Source organism: Archocentrus centrarchus, chromosome 19 (genome assembly GCF_007364275.1).
Source record: "Archocentrus centrarchus isolate MPI-CPG fArcCen1 chromosome 19, fArcCen1, whole genome shotgun sequence".
Lineage (NCBI taxonomy): Eukaryota > Metazoa > Chordata > Actinopteri > Cichliformes > Cichlidae > Archocentrus > Archocentrus centrarchus.
The window spans coordinates 10960802-10979169 of record NC_044364.1 but is presented as its reverse complement, the minus strand read 5'-3'; the positions used below and the strand labels follow the sequence as shown (position 1 = coordinate 10979169).

Sequence of the window (18368 nt, the reverse complement as noted above, 5' to 3'; positions counted from 1 at the left end):
TTTCACATCACTGCACACCTTCAAAGGTGTAGTTAATTGTAAATTAATTCAAAATGATAATACAACAAGGGAATGTGTATTATGCACATATGTATATTTCTGACTGTATAATCAAAACAGATATAAAGGATGAACAAGTTAGGGATAAGAATTAATAAGCAGTTGCTTCCTCCTACTCCTTATGTGAACTTGATTTTTATGTGTATTGATTTATGTTATTTACATGTTCAAAATAAAGATTTGGATTGATTGTTTGATTGATCGATTGATTTATTGGAGGCAGCAGCGATCAGTGGGGAGCGGTAGGGAGGGGTAAATCCCGCCCTCTGCAACCATGTCCCACAGGGGCCAAAGTTCAGTGAGCCTCAGACCCAGGACCAACAGTACACATGCGCACACACACGCCAAAACACACAGGCCACATACTCATACACACAAACACACATATATGCCAGTCACGCACTCACACACACACACACACACACAAACTATACTCGGGGTTTAAAGTGGGTTGGTGTTGTACCAGAAAGTAACTTCTGATGTTTCTTTGTGTTTTTTATGTGTGATATTTTTTGCTTATATTGGTAAATAGACTGTAGTCAACATGATTTAATCATTAGTCTCAAGCTCTCATCTACAGCATGTCTTTTGTCCTGTCTCTCTCCCCTCAGTCCCAACCAGTCGTCATTTTTTGGCAGACAGACACTTTTTAGCACAACACCGGAAATCACTTTTTGGCAGACGATTACCACCGCAAGATCATACCGAGTGCAGATGTCTGAAAGCTGTCATCATGGTGCTGAAGAGGAGCAGGTGTAAATTGTATTATGGCCGGTAATTTAAAATCTATATTTATTCAACCTTCATACAACTGTTTAATATCTAGTCTTCTGCCCTCAGTTAACTGTTGTGTAATTAACCTATACAGTGAGCTAAACATTAATGGATTCAGCAATGACGAGACGCTGTGACGTGGTCTTTTGGTCTTTACTGAGACCCATTTTTTACTGTAAAACTGTAACAAAAAAGAGAATTGAGGATATACATAAGTGGTTTGTCATAAAACAAATTCACATCCATAAACATACTGTCACAGGTCATTACGCAAATAAACTAATAAACGAACATTCACATGCCCTTTAGCCAAAACTAGGATAGACAGAACTAAAGCCTAGTAGCATTAGCTTATTCTCACTTAAACTAGGAAACTGGTCTATAAGCAGAATGATAAAAGAAACTACAATCAAACAGACAAAACGCTACCGAACATAAGACAAACTATTGTGCAGTTCTACACCTACAGATTATGAACTGCCAAGGCTTCACAGATGATATTAAAATTTGCTTTCTTCTGAAATCAGGGGCGGGCTGGGGTTTAAATTCAGCCCGGGAGTTTAGTTTGGAGAGGCCTTTTATCCGATTCTACAAGGGACAAACCATAATTTTAAAACAAGAGAACTTTATTTGCAGTATAAAAACACTATTTATTCAGCAGCATTAAAACAACTGTGTGTGCATGTAGCAGCAAAGGGGGGGGTATGGGTAAAAAAAATTCTGATCACCAGCTGGTTCGGCCTGGAAACGACCGGCCGCTCGGGAAACCTCCCAAGTCTCCCGATGGCCACCAAGCCCCTGCCTGAAATGCTTGAGCATGACATGGCTGCTTCCCTGACCTTATGGAGAGCCGTTTCATTCAAAATGAATAAATAAATAAATAAATACTGCTATTGATATTAACAGGGAGAATCATAAAGAACAAACTCCAAAACCCAATAAACTCTTCAATAAACTCCCAATAAACTTCAGTGTCAGTGCAGTAGATTAACAACACCTACATGTGGTGTATAACATCAGCACGCAGCAAATGCTCAGCAAACAGCAAACTGAACTCTTTGAAGGAATCAAAGCTCAAATCCAGCCGCCATTAACACTAGCAACCGTTCGTTAACAACAGGAGACCCCCTTCCCCGGTCACCCGTTCAGTACTGAGGGGCTCCCTCAAAATATTTTGTATGTTTTAATCTCTGATTAGCAAATAAAAATAGACCTGCAATATTAACATATTTAGGAGGATCCCTGTGAATAAAAAAGAATTAGAACATTAAGCGTATATGACCCCCAGTTTTTCAACAAAAACACTGCAGCTGATCACAACCTGTACACAGAGAAAATCTGCAGGAGCTCAAAATAGAAATTATTATGAGTTGTGATTCTTTTCCACACTAGAGCCGATCTTAGGGTTCCCCAACCAGCCGAATCCCACCTTAATCCCTGACTGTACTCATTTTTCTGTTTAGATGTGGAAGCAAAGTCACCCTCTACAATGTAGGTAAAAGAAAATAGAGCTTTTATTTGTTTATTTTTTTAATTCTCTTTCTTTTTCTTTGCTTGTGTTTTAGATGGAAATACAGTAGTTTGCATTCCCATGTACTAATATTTTATTACTAATATAGCATGAGTTATAGCTGGTATAAACACGTCCCCACTGGTCTTGAGTCCAGTGATGGCGTGCTTTACACCACTGCACCCAACACTTTGCACTGTGCTTGATGCAAGGCTTGGATGCAGCTGCCATAAAAATCCATTCCATGAAGCTTTCTACACACTGTTCTCGAGCTAATCTGAAGGCCACATGAAGTTTCGAGGTGTGTAGCGACTGACTCTGCACAAAGCTGGTGTCTTCTGCACACTATGCACCTTATCATCTGCTGACCCTACTCTGTGATTTTACGTGGCCTACCACATTGTGGCTGAGTTGCTGTCATTTACAGTCACTTCCACTTTGCTATAATACCACTTAAATGAATGTTTAGTAGTGAGGAAATTTCATGACTGGACTTGTTGTACAGGTGGTATTCTATCACGGTACCACACCGGAATTCACTGAGCTCCTGAGAGCGGCCCACTCTTTCACATATGTTTGTAGAAGCAGTCTGCATGCCAGAGTGCTTGGTTTTAAACACCTGTGGCCATGGAAGTTACTGGAACACCTGAATTCAATTATTTAAATGGGTGAGTGAATACCTTTGGCAATACAGTGTACTTGCTGATGAGTCCTACTATAAACATAAAATACTAGAATTTCAATAACCAAGCACTGATTTCTTGAATGATGTAGTACAATTAACTTCTTAATAAACCAACTTTCAAAATAATACAGTACTCTCCTAACAGTGTAGGACTTTTAATTTTTGATGCAAAGTAAATATTTAAATAGCTCACTTAAAATATATAGTGAGCTTTTTTTTTTTTGTCTCAGACTGTAAAATAAGATTTTTTTCATTTTTAACATTGACTAGTTTTTTAAACTAGCCTAAATGGCCATTTGATGTACTGCAATTTTTTGGCTTTTTCATATTGGTTACCAAACATTGTAGCTTGGTAGAAACGTGTTTTGGAAGAATGCTCTTCATAACAGACTTCCTTTCCTTTTCAAATTTTCATTTTTTTTTTCAAGTTTTATTGACTTGTTAAAAAAAAAAATCAAACCAATCACTTCTTTTCTTAAAGAAGCCAAGATTTCAGGGCGAAGGATTCTTCAGGATAACAACAAGCATCGTCATTTTTTTTTTCCAAGTTGTCATCAGTCTCACTCTTGCAATTGTGTTCTTAATTACAGTCGTTATGGGGAAGAAATGCGTCATTGCCAGGAACAGCAAGTTGAATGAGGTTACTGAAGGGCGTAACTATAAGTGACTTTGTACTTAAACTTAGCAAGAGAGCCAGTTATGGCTCTGTGTTCACACCTCTGTTGACCCTTCTCAAGACATGTTTATAAAACCTGCAAGTAAAATATAGAGAGAGTGAGAGAGTGCTAAGGAATACTGTAGACATTTCAATCTGTGAGAGAAAGTCATTTACCTGCTCTATCAACAACTGTGAAAATAAGCCAAACCACAGGTGGAAAGTTAAAAATTAACCCACTGTTTTAATATCATTTGGTTGCTGTGGTGCTGATCTGATGAGCCATCAAAAACAAGCCTTTATCACAGGAAACACTTTGATTTGTGACCGCATGAAGAAACAACAAACCAACACACATACATACAGCCCACAGAAACTGAAGCAACCATATGAAATGCAGATGTCACCAATATTATTTACACAAGAGCTTTCTCTAACCTAACTTGTTATAATTTATATTACCTATAATACTAAGACTTAATACTAAGTCTCATATCTCAACACCAAAAGCACCGAGCATTGTGGGGAAAAAGTTACTTTTCTGTTTAGAAAAGCATTGGGTTTAAATATGTACACTCTCAGCCCATAGACCCACCACTATGATTAGGACCCCCCCCCCCCCCAACAGTGAACCCTGTTTGAACTACTTCCCTTTTAGTTAAAACTATTTTTGTCTTCAGGTCCTTTTGTTTTGCATTGGCACCCACGATGACAGTGACGTGGTGTAACAGTTAAAGCGTTTTATAGTTCAGATGGGGAACTGTGATCAGGGTTAACGTGGCAATAATGTAATTTTATTGGTGGTGATGGGAAGGGAGCTTAGCTCTCATTAAACTTTAGAATCTCTCAGCCAGAGTTACAGTTTGAAGCGCACTGATGCTTTCTGTTGTCCAATTATCATTTTCAAGTCTTTTAAATCTCTCGTAATTTTAGCTGTTTACACTAAAACCGTGTTCTCTCACTTACAACATCTACAAATCAAAGGTCACTTTATCTTTCTCTGCACCCTGTTTTACTGCCCGCCTAGTTTCCGATTAAAACCGTCTAAGTGGGTTGAATCACTTGGTAAAGCAATGTTTTCAAGCATTTTGTTAGTAATTGCATTGGATTTCATGGACTGGATTGAATTTATTTTGTGGTGTTATGTGAATACAGCTGTGTTTTAATGGGGCCTGTAAAGATGCTTAAAGAGGGTTAAAAATGAAGACTGAACAAGCTGTCATAAATTCATAAAATGATAGGCTCGGAATGCAATGTTTGTTCCTTCAGTCCTGTTCCTTATTGCCCCTGTCAGTTACTTGTAAAGTCTGAAGTTTACTAGTATAAGAAAACGAGCTGAACATTGCAATGTTGCATAAATATTAAAGAACACTTTTTTTTTTTTGCTTTTTTTTTTTATTGTGATGTGCGTATTTGAAAACGTGAGCTATATGAAGATAAGTTTGGTACAAAGCATCTGTGACATCCCTCAGCTTTACCATACCAAACTTAATCTATAAAGCACTTTAAAAGAGCCACAGCAGATACAAAGTGCTGTACCCAAAATGAGTAAAAATATTAAAACAAAGAACCAGCAATTAATTAAAATAAATAAATAAAAGCTATAATACGTTAAAACAGGTAAGATCAATGTCTCGTGCTAGGTTGAAGGCCAAAGAGTATGAATGAGTTTTAAGATGAGTTTAAAAAATGTACAATGTAGGTGATTGTCTATCATGCAAAGGCAATTCATTTCACAACTTAGGGGCAGCAATGGAAAACGTTTTGTCCCCCCTGAGCCTCCACTTAAATCTCTGTATATGTAAGAGCATCTGGTCAGTGACCTAAGATCTTGGACAGAAGTGTAGGGACAAAGCAGTTCAGAGAGGTAAAGTGGAGCAAGGCCGTTTAAGGATTTAAATACAAATACAAGAACCTTAAAATGAATTCTAAAGTGTGTAGGCAGCCAGTGGAGTGAATCTAGGACAGGTGTAATATGCTATCTTTTACGTGTTCCAGTCATAAGACGTGCAGCGGCATTTTAAACCAACTGGAGACATGAAAGACTGACTAACTCCAACATAGAGTGTGTTGCAGTAATCCAGCCAAGATGTAAAAAAGGCATGTTGCACTGCCTCTAGATGCTGCCTTGAAATTATAGGTTTTACCTTTGTCAATCACCTTAAGTGAAAGCAGTTAGACTTCACTACTGCACCAATTTGAATATCCAATTTAAAGTCACTGTCCATTATAAAGCCCACATTTGTAACTATGGGCTTAACATATGGAGGCCCCAAATCATTTAATGCAATATGGTTTATATTGTACAATAACAGTAACTCCCACAGGTAACTGTATCACTGTAAATCCATCTCCCTGGGATGGTACAAAGGACACAGTATGAAGTTGGCACTTGATCTTTGATGAAGTTTAATCTATGCATGCACTTTGTCCTTGTTTCCATGTTTCTGGAATTGGTGTCAGCACAAGTGTTTCATATCAAAGTTTGTTTGGGTCATTATCTGAAAATTTCAAATAACTGACTCAAAATTTTGCCATCCATGAGTAAAAATTTTGCAATTATAACACTAAACTTTTAATTTTGAAATCATAAACCCCCAATATTTTTTCAGTGGCAGAGACTAGCAAAGATATTTGATGTGATCTTTAGTTGTATAGCACCTTTCAAATATGTTGAAATTACAGCATGAACATAGAAAAATAGAAACTTTTTTGTATAAATAATGGCAACTTTTTAATTCTTTCTCATCTTCACTTTGTTTGGTTTTAACTAACACACGATAAGAATGAGCGATGGTAATTTTAATACATTTAATACATTTTGGCCTGGACTGACACACACACACACACACACACACACACACACACATATGTGTGTGTGTCAGTGCAAATATATATATATATATATATATATATATATATATATATATGTATTAGGGGTGGGACTCGATTAAAAAAAGGAATCGAATTAATTACAAGCTTTGTAATTAATTAATCGAAATTAATCGCATTTTAATCGCATTTCAATATTTGACATGAGAAATATTAATTTAAGTTTAGTTGATGAATAAATCAATATACATAAGCTTAAACTTCAAAATGTTGTTCATTTTCCCACCAGTCTACTACACAGACCAACGAAGGGTGGAAGTGCTCCTGTGATAAGCAAACACCTGAAATTAAAGTTAAGCATCATAACTGGATAGTTTTATTCAACATTAATGTCTCACTTGTTATAGTTGGAAATTAATCATTCGCTCAGCTGTATTCCTTGATGCTGAAATGTGTTATGCTTGTTTTAACATCTTATTTTGAATTAAAGACTTAAAATTAAACCACAAAATGGAGAAAAAGTTCGTTCTCCGTTTAACAGCTGCTTTTACACAGCTGTGCTTCGCACTCACGGTTGCTAGGCGACATGAGCTACGCAGAGGTGAGGGCAGGTGACGCTGATATGAAGGCTAGCCGCTCACTTCCGGCCTTTGTGGTCTTCGTGGGCTGCGAAAGACGTGGGCTGGGTCCTTCGCAGGATTCGGCCCCTAATTTGGACATTGTGCGTCGATATAATCTGTATGCCGGGAACTCGTGCACTGAGAAACGTTCCACAGTGCAAAGTGCGATTAAAATGCGTTAAAATTTAATTTTCCCGTAATTAATTAATCGAAGTTAACGCGTTAAAGTCCGACCCCTAATATATATATATATATATATATATATATATATATATATATATATATATATATATATATATATATATATATATATATATATATCAGTAACATAGTTGTGGCCTGTTGACAAGAAGTCATGGAAAATACGTCAATAAATGGCTTGAAAAGTAGGCCTCCAAGTCATCTTCTCTGGGCGTGATCTGTACTTTAGCACACTGCCCACTGGAGGAGTGGCTAATAGTTAAAACTGCCTGTGGAGTACAACTAAACTCTTACCATTCACAGATTTAGAGAACTAAAGACTCTTTTTGCCGTGGTTAAGTTGTCTTAGATTTTTCTTTCCAATGGCTCAAAAATTCATACTCCTTGGAATAGTTGTAGCCATTATTGGTAAGTAGGTCGATTCTATTGCATCAGTTTTAAATCTAAAAATTTTCAGTTTATCAGTGTATGATCAATGGGATAGTGCACATGATAACAAATTAAAGCACAAGATAAACTTCAGAGGTGAAATATTCATTTCAATGTTAAAAAAAATCAGATTGCTTCAAATTTGAATGGACTTTTGTCTGAATTAAAGCTAAAATATTTTATGTACAGAGGTGTTTTCTATCATTTTATTACCGAAGGACTGTTTGTAGTGCCATTTTCCTTTGGCAAGCCATGATCAAGGAAGTCTCTTTGTTCACTTCAGATCCTGTGAGCTGGTTAATGCTTTGCTTTACAATAAAAGCACAAAGCAATTAGTGCTCTATTTCTTTGTATTGCTTTCATCTAGGTTAGTTAGTTAGTTAGTTAGTTCATATAAATCTGAAATTGTATTTTTTTGAAAAAAGTTCATTATTCAGTGAATTTGACACTGAGGCTCCAATAAACTACTTTTTTTTCTTTTTTTGCCCCTGCATTTCATGCCTACCAAAATAAAGCATAGTCCTGGTTTGATGACTTTGAGTGTTCTCTATCATCTAATTAGCCACTTAGCTGTGGCTGAATACTTGGAACACAGTTTAACATATAAGTATTACTACATTTTACCCCAATTCTCAGCAACTTCAACAAGAGTTCAAGTAACTACAGCTACAGAAGATACAGATACTTTAGAAGATACGACAGCAACTACTGCCACATCAGCAGAACCAGGTACTATAACAACAGAACAAGCTACTACCACAGCAGATCCAGCTACTACAACTGCAGATCCAGGTACTGCAACTGCAGATCCAGCTACTAAAACAGCAGATCCAGCTGCTACAACTGCAGATCCAGCTACTAAAACAGCAGATCCAGCTGCTACAACAGCAGATCCAGCTACTAAAACAGCAGATCCAGCTACTACAACAACACCTGCAGGTAATGCAACTCCTCTGTATCCAAATTCTCACAGGTTTCAATGCTCACATAATGTTTAAAAATCTCATATTTACATGTGTGTGTGTGTGTGTGTGTGTGTGTGTGTGTGTGTGTGTGTGTGTGTGTGTGTGTGCGTGTGTGTGTTATTGTTTCCACTTTGAAGATCCCTGTAATCCAAATCCATGTGGCCCTGGAAGCACCTGTGCATCCCGTGCTGACCAGACATTTGTATGCTTGTGTCTGCCTGGTGATGCCTACAATAATCAAGCCAAGACTTGTGAAATTGGTAAGGGTTTGTTACTGTGCCTCCTCTGTGAAGTTGTTAATCTATGTGATGGTGACATAATGAACTTCATATAGCAAATATACTGCTACATGGGATGGAGGAAAATTAGTACTACCTGGTGCTACTGTAGGGAGGCCATTGAAAACTATATGCACCTTTTGAACTACAGTACAGTTCTCTTACTATCTCCCAGCATAAACAGGGAGTGAGGCTGGTAAACTGTTACCCTAGCTTTGTCACAAGATGATAAAATCTGTCATCCAGCAACATTATAGTTCAAAAATTAATATTTTATAGTTGACAGGGTTCTAGTCAGTGGTTGACCGCCCTGCACTGTGCCATGCCTAGGTCGTCTTGCACCAGGCTGGGAATGTCACCAGTTGGCTACTGGAAGTCATCTATCACTACAACATACAGAGAATACAGTCAAAATTTCGAGAAAGAAGCCAAAATGTGGAGATTAAAGTGTTGGGTTAACAACTTAACAAGTTATTGTTTTGAGTCAAACAACTGCCACGTCATGTCTGCTATACCTTCTCCCAAATGTCTCGTGTTATGAGTTAGTGAAACTATGCTTTAGAATTGATTTTAGTAACAAGGAAATTATTTCTCTTTTAGTACATAAACACTATGTAGTTTAAGTATGATAAGTATGAGGACTTAAAGAGATGGTGCAAAAAGCCGCATCTGCTCAGAAGGCAAAAACACACAAACTGGCATTGGACAGAAGCTAGGATATTGATGGTTGCACCTTCGTGCAGTACAGAGGGGACATGTAGAATCACAAAATACAATAAGACAGCTGATCAAGTTGTTTCATCTACCCAAGGCATTTTGTAGAGTATAGCAGCCATGACAGTTGTTTGACTTGAAATGGCAATTTTAATCTCAAAACAGTATTTTGACTTTTTTATCAAAAAAGTATTTTGGCTTTTTTCTTGAAATTTTGACTTTATTCCCGATATTAGGTCCACATCTTTTCTTGATGTGGCCCTAATACTCCTTTGTATCACTAAAACCAGACTCTGGGTTTTTTTTTTTTCTCTCGGTAGATCGCTACACTATAGTATTATTTCATAGAAATTTCCAATCTACCTCCAGGCACCACCAGTTTAGTTCACAATGTGCATACGTGATGTTGTAATGGTCTTGTTCACACTTAATATTGCGGGAATACAGAAAGAAAATGGCGACAAGCGTGAACGCAAGGGAGAAGAAGAGGAAAAAGGGGAACTCAAAGGTCAATTTCGGGCTTCCTATTAAACATAAATCCCAGGAGCTGTGAGGGGCAACATGATGACGAATATTCAAACATAGGAAGTGTTTTTAGCAGCTGATGGGATCACTGAAATATCTGGATTATAATGTTTTTGTTGTGCACCCTTTTTATGTGATTTCTGCAAACTCATTAGTGGACGGAAACGGTGCTCTGGGACACGCTGAATGCATGATATGTAACTGTAACTGTCGGTTTATCGCTCTATCATCTGATAAGGCCTACAAAACCATAAATCTCTGAACCCAGTGCTGTAACATACAATGTAACCTGATGTGCACCGCTCTATTTTTTTTATTTATTTAGAAAATCAGTTTACAAATAAAACGAGGCCATAATATTAATACAAAATATCAGTTAGGTTTCACAGGTTGTCGCATATATTCAAAGTGATAAAAAAATAAACAAATTTTGTATAGCAAGGAACAAACATTGAGGTTTACAACAAATCAAAGTTGTTAATCAAGGTACAAAGTTCTTGAGCAGATTTACTTTTAACCAACTTTATAGCCTGACAAAATCATCTTAGTAAATTTTCCCAGTTATAAAAAATTGGATAAACTTTTTTAAAAATCTGCATTTATGAACAAAAATCTTTACCAGTAAAATTAAATTATTAATTAAAAATTCTGTTTTTGAGTTTTGAAAATATATACCAAATTTAATTATTGTTAGACTCAAAGATGGCAGTTCAATTCCCTGGGCCTGGAGCCAAAATGTGCACCTAGCAATATCAAATTTAAATCAAGACCAGGCACTGGGGTGGCTTAGAGGTTGAGCAGGCAACCACACACATATGCCGCGTGGCGCAGGTTCGAGTCCCAGCCTGTTGCCATTTCCTGCATTTCTTCCCTCATATCTATTCTCCCAATTTCCTGTCACTCTTCACTGTTAATAAAAAGCTGCTGTGGCCAAATAATTTAAGTCTACACTTAATAAAAGCATTAGTTGGGTAGATGTCATTTAGAATTTTTAAATGGACTTCCTTTCTACTACTACCTCTCAAAAAATGTTATTACACATCCACAAGGATTGTGATCACCACGTAGGTGATTTCTGGTTACGTATGTAGGCCACGCAAAGACCCAAGGCAGAAGTCAACTGTTCACCAATGCATATAACATTTAACATTGCTAAACATGCTGGGCTGAACTTTTTTCTGGCTAGAACCCTGATTTAGTTTACTGAATTTACTCAATCCATATAAAATAAGCGTGTGGAAAATGAATGGCAGGTTATGTTTTGTTTTCCTGAGGTTTTTGTCTGAGACTATCACTGCAGCAGTGACGTACTGAAGTATTCTTGCTGTAACTATCTATTCCTGTCTTAATGCTAAGTGCCTGCCATTCATAGCTTCATATTTAATAGGCAAATACTGTATGAGACTGTATGAAAATTATTATTTTTTTATTTTTAGCCAAAGTTTTCCCTGGACAAATTCAGTCTAAAGTACCATATAACAAAAACATGGAAGACCCCAAATCAAAGGAGTTTAAAAAAACCTCTGAACCCTACTCTGTAATATACAACGTAACCTGACGTGCACCTCTCAAAAAATGTAATTACACGTCCACAAAGATTGTGATTAACGCATTGGCTTCAGAGGTGATTTCTTGTTACATTCATAGACCCGAGGCAGAGGTCAACTATTCACCATCATTCAATTAGCAAGCTTATAGCGTCTAACATTAGCTCTGTATGCTACAACCCCCACCGCCTAGTAAACATGTTGGGCTGAAATTTTTTCTGGCTACAACCCTGATTTAGTTTACTAAATTTACTTAATCCATATAAAATAAGCATGTGGAAAATGAATGGCAGATTATGTTTTGTTTTCCTGAGGTTTTTGTCTGAGACTAACTCTGGAGCAGTGACACTGAATACTGAAGTATTCTTGCTGTAGCTATTCCTGTCTTAATGCTGAGCTAAGTGCCTGCCAGTCGTAGATTCATATTTAACAGGTAGATACTGTATGAGACTGTATGATTTTTTTTTTTTTTTTTTTTTTTAGCCAAAGTTTTCCCTGGACAAGTTCAATTGTCTAAAGAACCATATGATGAAAGCATGAAAGACCCCAAATCACAGAAGTTTAAAGAAACTGCAGATGAAATAGTTGCTGAGGTAAGCAATCAGTTATCTCTCTCTATCAATCAATGTGTCTTTATGGACATTTTTTGTAAATGTGCTTAGCATAAAAGCAAGAGTAATACTCAAAACAATTCTATCTTACTCATCTTGACCTAAAACTAAAGATATTTTCTTTTGAAAACATAGCTGGATACTGTTTTTAAAGAGAACCCCACCTACACCGGCTCTACAGTGCTGGCCCTCCTGTAAGCCTCAGACTGACAACTGCTTTTACCATCTTTCTATTTATTTAAAACCACAGTACATTTACATGGTATTGTCCTTACAGGCCAAGCGACAATGTCTTGATAAGGTCTGACCAGGTCGTCACTGCATCTGTAGAGATCAAGTTCTCAGCCAGTTCTCAAATCAAATCAGATCAAGTTTTAAAGCAGATCGAAGACTATAAATGTACAGACTGTGTACTGGATGGGGCAACCTTTAAAGGTAAGTTTATTACCTGTATCTAGCACATTGTGTCTGATCAGTCAGTTTTATGTGGACATGTATCTAAATAAGAATCAAACAAGATACAGATTTGTTTTCAGGAAGAATACAACTGAAAAAAAGTGTTTCAGAATTCTTTATATTATATCTACACTATTGGCTGAAATGAATCAATCCATCAACACATTTCTAAATTGCTATCATACTGTACGTTAAAGTTCATAGTTCATATAATGACGTTATTGACAGATTTGTGTAATTGTTGTGCATTTTAGATGCCAAGTCTTTAAGTTCAGTGCACTGAGGCTTTTCGCTTCTCTCATTCATTTAAAGAGACAGACTTGTGTACTCTGGATCCTTGTGATAGACAATCCACACAGTGCAAATCAGGCGATGGATCATTCAGCTGTACCTGTATGGAGGGCTACATTCGGACAAACTACAGTATCAGAATATGCGTTCCTGGTAAGACAATATAGTGAGCATATAAGGGTGTGTGTGTGTGTGCGTGCGTGAAACTACAAATTGTCTCAACCTCTTTTTTCTTCACAGTTTGTCCCTATGGGCAAGAATTAAAGGGCGGCACGTGTAAGAAGTGAGTGCTCCTCCTTTACATCCTGTATTGGTTCAAGTTAAGATGAATAAAATCCTAAAATAAACCATATCTTGTCTTGTAGCTGTGCGTTTGGCTACTCTGGTTTCAACTGCAGTGAAAGTGAGTATACTGTATGTTTTTAAAAGTGAAAGCAGAAACATAATTACATAAGTTTAAAAATAAATCACAAAATTATTGACAACACACAATAGATCAGCTAGAAAATGTATTAAAAAGAAGAAAAGTTATTAAATAACATGTCTTGAGGTCCTCTTCATTCTGTTTTATTAGACTGGAAGCTCATTCTGGTAATTGTGGGCTGTGTGCTTGGTGGACTGCTGCTCATAGCCTTCATCCTTCTGCCAGTTGTAGCTACCCTGTAAGTTTCTACTGATTCATTCACTGAGCATCCTAACCTTTATTATTGTGAAAAAGTGTTTTTCGAATTTTGTGTTACAGTTTACTATTGATGAAAATGTGTTTCAAAACAAAGAAATTTGTAAATGTAATGCCTGACAGACACAGCAATAGTAAACCATGATTTTTATTTTTGTTTCTGCTGTGATATCAGAAATTCAAAGAAGAGCTCCAAGAAGAACAAAGATGCAGACATGGAGAAACCAAATCAGGCGTCTTTCAATATCCCATTGGCTACCAGCAGATTTGGCAACAACCAGGCTGGCCCATTTAGTGGATCAGCCAATGGCCAGGCAGGCTTTTCCAATAATGGAATGTCCAAATTCCCACGAGTTGCCACCAACAGTTGGGACAACAGGACCAAACAGGAGATGAATCCAACCAACAACCGGCACAGCTTTGGCCCTACGGACAGGAGCTCGGTGAGTATGTCTCTGTGTGTCCAAAGAAGAGATAATGAGGAAGAGAGGCTTCATTTTTAAGTTTATCAAGATTTTTGCTTTCTTGGTGTTTGGTGTTTATTTCACCTGCATGCTTTTTTCCTCTGCAGCGGATATACGATGACCCCTATGATGTAAGCCCATACGCTCGACCTCAGAATGCCATCAATCCTCCCAAGACCAACCCGTATGCTCAGAGCCAAGGCCACAGCAACCCTTACTACACACACGATGACGGAAAACGCTTTTATTAGTACAAAATCAGAAAGGTTGATTAAACAATGACATTTTGTTGTTTTGAGTTTTTAAATCTGTTTTCTAATTACTGCACATAATGAATCTTAATGAACCGTATGTCCTCTTTGACGTGTAGTGGGGAATTGTATTCTGACAAACTGCAGTAAAAGCTGTCATAAACCAATCTCGCCTGTTCTTGTCTAAAGCATATGAAGTTTGAGACATGATTCCAAGGATTTATATCATTTTATTTTGGTGTTTTTGATTCATTGACGTATGAATTATTGAAGAGTTATTTATTCAAATTGAATAAGAAACCTGTCTGAATGACACAATGATGAGGTGCTGCTTGGTTTTCTCATCTGATTAATGCTTCACTCGTCTATGAATTTATGTTAAAAATTATGTAAATATGTTTTATTTTTGACATGAGTCGCAATTTGATGTTTGACTCGGTTTTTGTGAATGAGATGAGTTTCTTCTAATGTATAATACCCATGTTAAGGATTTAGTAGCATCAAGTGGTGATGTTGCACATTGCAACTCAACACACCTTTATTACCCCTGTCTTTACAAACATGGACAACATTGTGTGTGTTTATTTAGATGAAATCATTTGGCACACACACACATATGTGTGTGTGTGCATGTGTGTGTGTGTATTATTTGTATTATTTCCAATTTTAATAAGTCCCCCTAAATCCTTTGCAGCATGTGTTTTTATTATGTTAATTTAATTTTGATTGTTTTAGCATAATTTGTGAAACATGCTGAATGCCTGTAAATAGTTTGACATTCAGTTTTGTGTAAGAAATTGGATTTTATTTTTGACTAATTCTATGCTGTTATTCAACATGAGTAAAATAAATATAAATATATATTTTACCAGTTTTTTATTGTATCAGTTTTTTGTCACTCATATAACCAAGGGTGAACGTAGTTTTAAATTTGTGCCGGTACTATGTGTATATATATATATATATATATATATATATATATATATATATATATAGGGTTAGGGTAACCCTATACATATATATATATATATATATATATATATATATATATATATATATATATATATATATATATATATATATATATATTTATATACACAGTATAAGGCAGAAATCAAAAGCACTTGACAATGTGGAAATTTTTTCAATTGTTAAAGAACTGGGATGTTTGCACACACTGTACACTAACACAACTGATGACCACCTCCACGCATTCTGGTTTGTCCACCAATACAAAACTTCTGTCAAGAAATAATCACCAAACTTTCTCAAACCTCAATATCCCCTTGGCAACCACTGTGATTTGGAGGTAAATGCGCTCTCGTGTAGCGTAAATGAAATTTCCGTTCATAAGCAGTGTTTTCAAGCTGTGAAACACAATTAGTTAATATCCCTTTGCTGTTAATTGGGATATTTTGTATCGAGCAGACAGACAATCTGTTAACTGGCCGCACCAAAATCACCTGAAAAAACTAGGTGACGTCCTCTGGTTATTACCAGCTCTGGAAAACCCATGTCGTAGCCTCGTGTCCGCGGGACAGATGTAGTGCCTTTTATATGGCAGACTAGACCCTCCCACTTTGGTTGACACCTAATTCGGCCAATCAGTTTAAGAAATGGATTTTCCAGCGCCAATAATAACCAGAGGGCGTCGTGTAGCCCTTTCAGGTAATTTTGCTACGGACAGTTATATGATTGGCCGAATGAGATGTCAATCAAAATAGGAGGGTCTAGCCTGCCATATAAAATACACTACATGCGTCCCGGTGGACGTGGCCAGTTAACAGGCTGAACGTAGTAAAGTCTGGCTGTTGAGAAACCCTCGAACTCCGAGGGGAAAGACACTAGAGAATTGAGGCTCCACATCTTTTAGTGATGTGGATCACTTTTACTTTCACCCCTGTATATTACACATTTAAGTATATAAGTATGGTCTTACGCCAATCAATCATGTCGCATCATAACCCGTTAAATACCTGTCTCTGACTTGTCTGAATAATCAAAAGCCTCCAAACGTAACTTCCCAGTGCCCGTCAATGCCTCCATGTCCCTATAACCAATCAGAATGCAAGATCGGACCATGTGACTTCAAGCATTTTCTGGCCGCACTGAGGAGCCGGCTTTTGTTTGTAGTGATTAGATTGTAAACACAGCTTTGTGTAGAAAAAATGTTCGGCGATCATACTTGTCTGACTAAAGGAAGTAAAAGTCGTAACGAGATTTCCGTCGGTGAACCTGCGGAAGGATCGTTACTGGCTGCCCAGCGTACTCCCCGGTCTGCGTGGGGGTCCCGTCTCCTTTCCTGTGAGGGTCTTTCCCCGGGGACCGGGTAGGTGGCTCGGTGTGTGCCCGCATCCCCACCTCAGGCGTCCGTACCTCGGTTGTCACGAGCCCCGCGGCCAAGTATCCACTATTCTGTTACTGTTAAAATAAATGTGCTGCCATTGTGGTTGTACTGTGTGACTCTATGTCGAAATCTTTTTATCATAGTCTGATATTTGCGCCTTTTGCCTTCATTCACACTGGGCAGAGGACGGACTGAAGATTTTGCTGGTTTTACCTCAAAGCAAAACATTATTTATTAAAAAAGTAGGTAAATTATTTACATTTTTGATTTAAAAAAATCACCTCACCTTTGCCTGTAAAATGAAAGTGTGAAACTTTACCATAGGATCAAGATAATAAAAAAAAGAAAAGTGTACAGGCAGATTTAGGTTTTGCATCTGAACTCTAAATGTTTCTATATTCATTTTTAAAAAATCTGCAACAAAAACAGCCGCTGAAAATTAGATTGTGCATAGATAAACTCGTTGCTCTCGTGTTGCAACATTTCATTATTTACAAGCTCCTCATATCTATAATGAGCACACCCAACTGCGCCCAATTGCGGTGTTTCCATAACAACTGTCAACATAACAGAGAAGAACATGTAAGTGCAAGACTTGCACATTACATCATTATAAATTTGAAAGGAAATTTGATGTATCAAATGATAATATATTACTTGGGATACAATATTAATTTTATTTTACTTTACGAGAGCATAGAATTTTTCTGAGGTCCTCATAGTGTCCTTGGAAAAATTCCAGCCCTTGGACAAATGCAGTTGATGACCCCCGTCATAGACCTTTCATTCATGCAGCATTTGTCATTAGGCTTTCAGGCTCTAGTTTCGTTTATTCTGAAAGAATGTTAACCGCTTTGTGCTTCTCCTACAAAGCAATACTCATTTGTGCTATGACGCAATTCAGCAGAATTGCTTTGACAAGGTCATACACAGCAGTAATAAAATGCAATAAAGAAGCTGGCAGAAGATCTGATAATGTTTCAATAACATGACAGTAATTTGAGTTTGGCTTTGAATAGGCTGCGTCTTTCAGTTTACTGATATTCTTGTGTGTGTGTGTGTGAGGGGGTCATTGTGCAAAAGTACTACAAGTAACAAGAAACTGTTAAAATGACAATGATTTAACAGGTATCACAAAAGTCATAATTTTATATACACTGACTGTCCATGTTCAAAGTCACTTAAATCACCTTTCTTCTGCTTTCTGATGCTCAGCTTGAACTTCAGCAGGTTGTTTTCAACATGTCTACATGCACTGAGTTGCTGTCATGTGATTAGTGAACCTGAGTGAGTGCATATACACCAGTCAGGTAAAACTGTCCGGCAAAGAGCTTTGGAATCACGATCAGACGTGAAGAAAAGAAACACTCTGGCTATGAAGTACATCAAAAACTAAATTTTCAAACTCCTGATGTTTTGTATATGAATGAAGAAATAACTACTTTCAGCTCCTAAAAAAGGATCCAGTCACTTT

General features: G+C 37.2%; 1 protein-coding gene across 2 annotated transcripts; it reads left to right on the top strand.

Moving 5' to 3' along the window:
- The first annotated feature begins 703 nt into the window (after window positions 1-703).
- On the top strand, window positions 704-15382 carry muc13b (mucin 13b, cell surface associated). 2 transcript variants are annotated; one of them, XM_030755691.1, is made up of 12 exons: window positions 704-834; window positions 8403-8705; window positions 8869-8991; window positions 12279-12388; window positions 12542-12600; window positions 12684-12841; window positions 13175-13306; window positions 13394-13436; window positions 13519-13556; window positions 13728-13815; window positions 14008-14275; window positions 14404-15382. In XM_030755691.1, exons 1-12 carry the CDS (start codon window positions 828-830, stop codon window positions 14545-14547), a joined length of 1473 nt encoding a protein of 490 aa, XP_030611551.1. In that variant the 5' UTR covers window positions 704-827; the 3' UTR covers window positions 14548-15382. The 2 variants fall into 2 exon arrangements, with proteins under 2 accessions (XP_030611551.1, XP_030611550.1); XM_030755690.1 differs by lacking the exon at window positions 704-834 and adding an exon at window positions 7640-7745.
- Window positions 15383-18368: the final 2986 nt, after the last annotated feature.

Excerpts from the sequence above, each read along its gene's own strand:
- muc13b (XM_030755690.1), top strand. The coding sequence starts at position 7,700 with ATGGCTCAAAAATTCATACTCCTTGGAATAGTTGTAGCCATTATTG. Across the intron at positions 12,389-12,541 it reads CAGATGAAATAGTTGCTGAG|CTGGATACTGTTTTTAAAGA; the intron begins GTAAGCAATCAG and ends TTGAAAACATAG. Across the intron at positions 12,842-13,174 it reads GGATGGGGCAACCTTTAAAG|AGACAGACTTGTGTACTCTG; the intron begins GTAAGTTTATTA and ends ATTCATTTAAAG.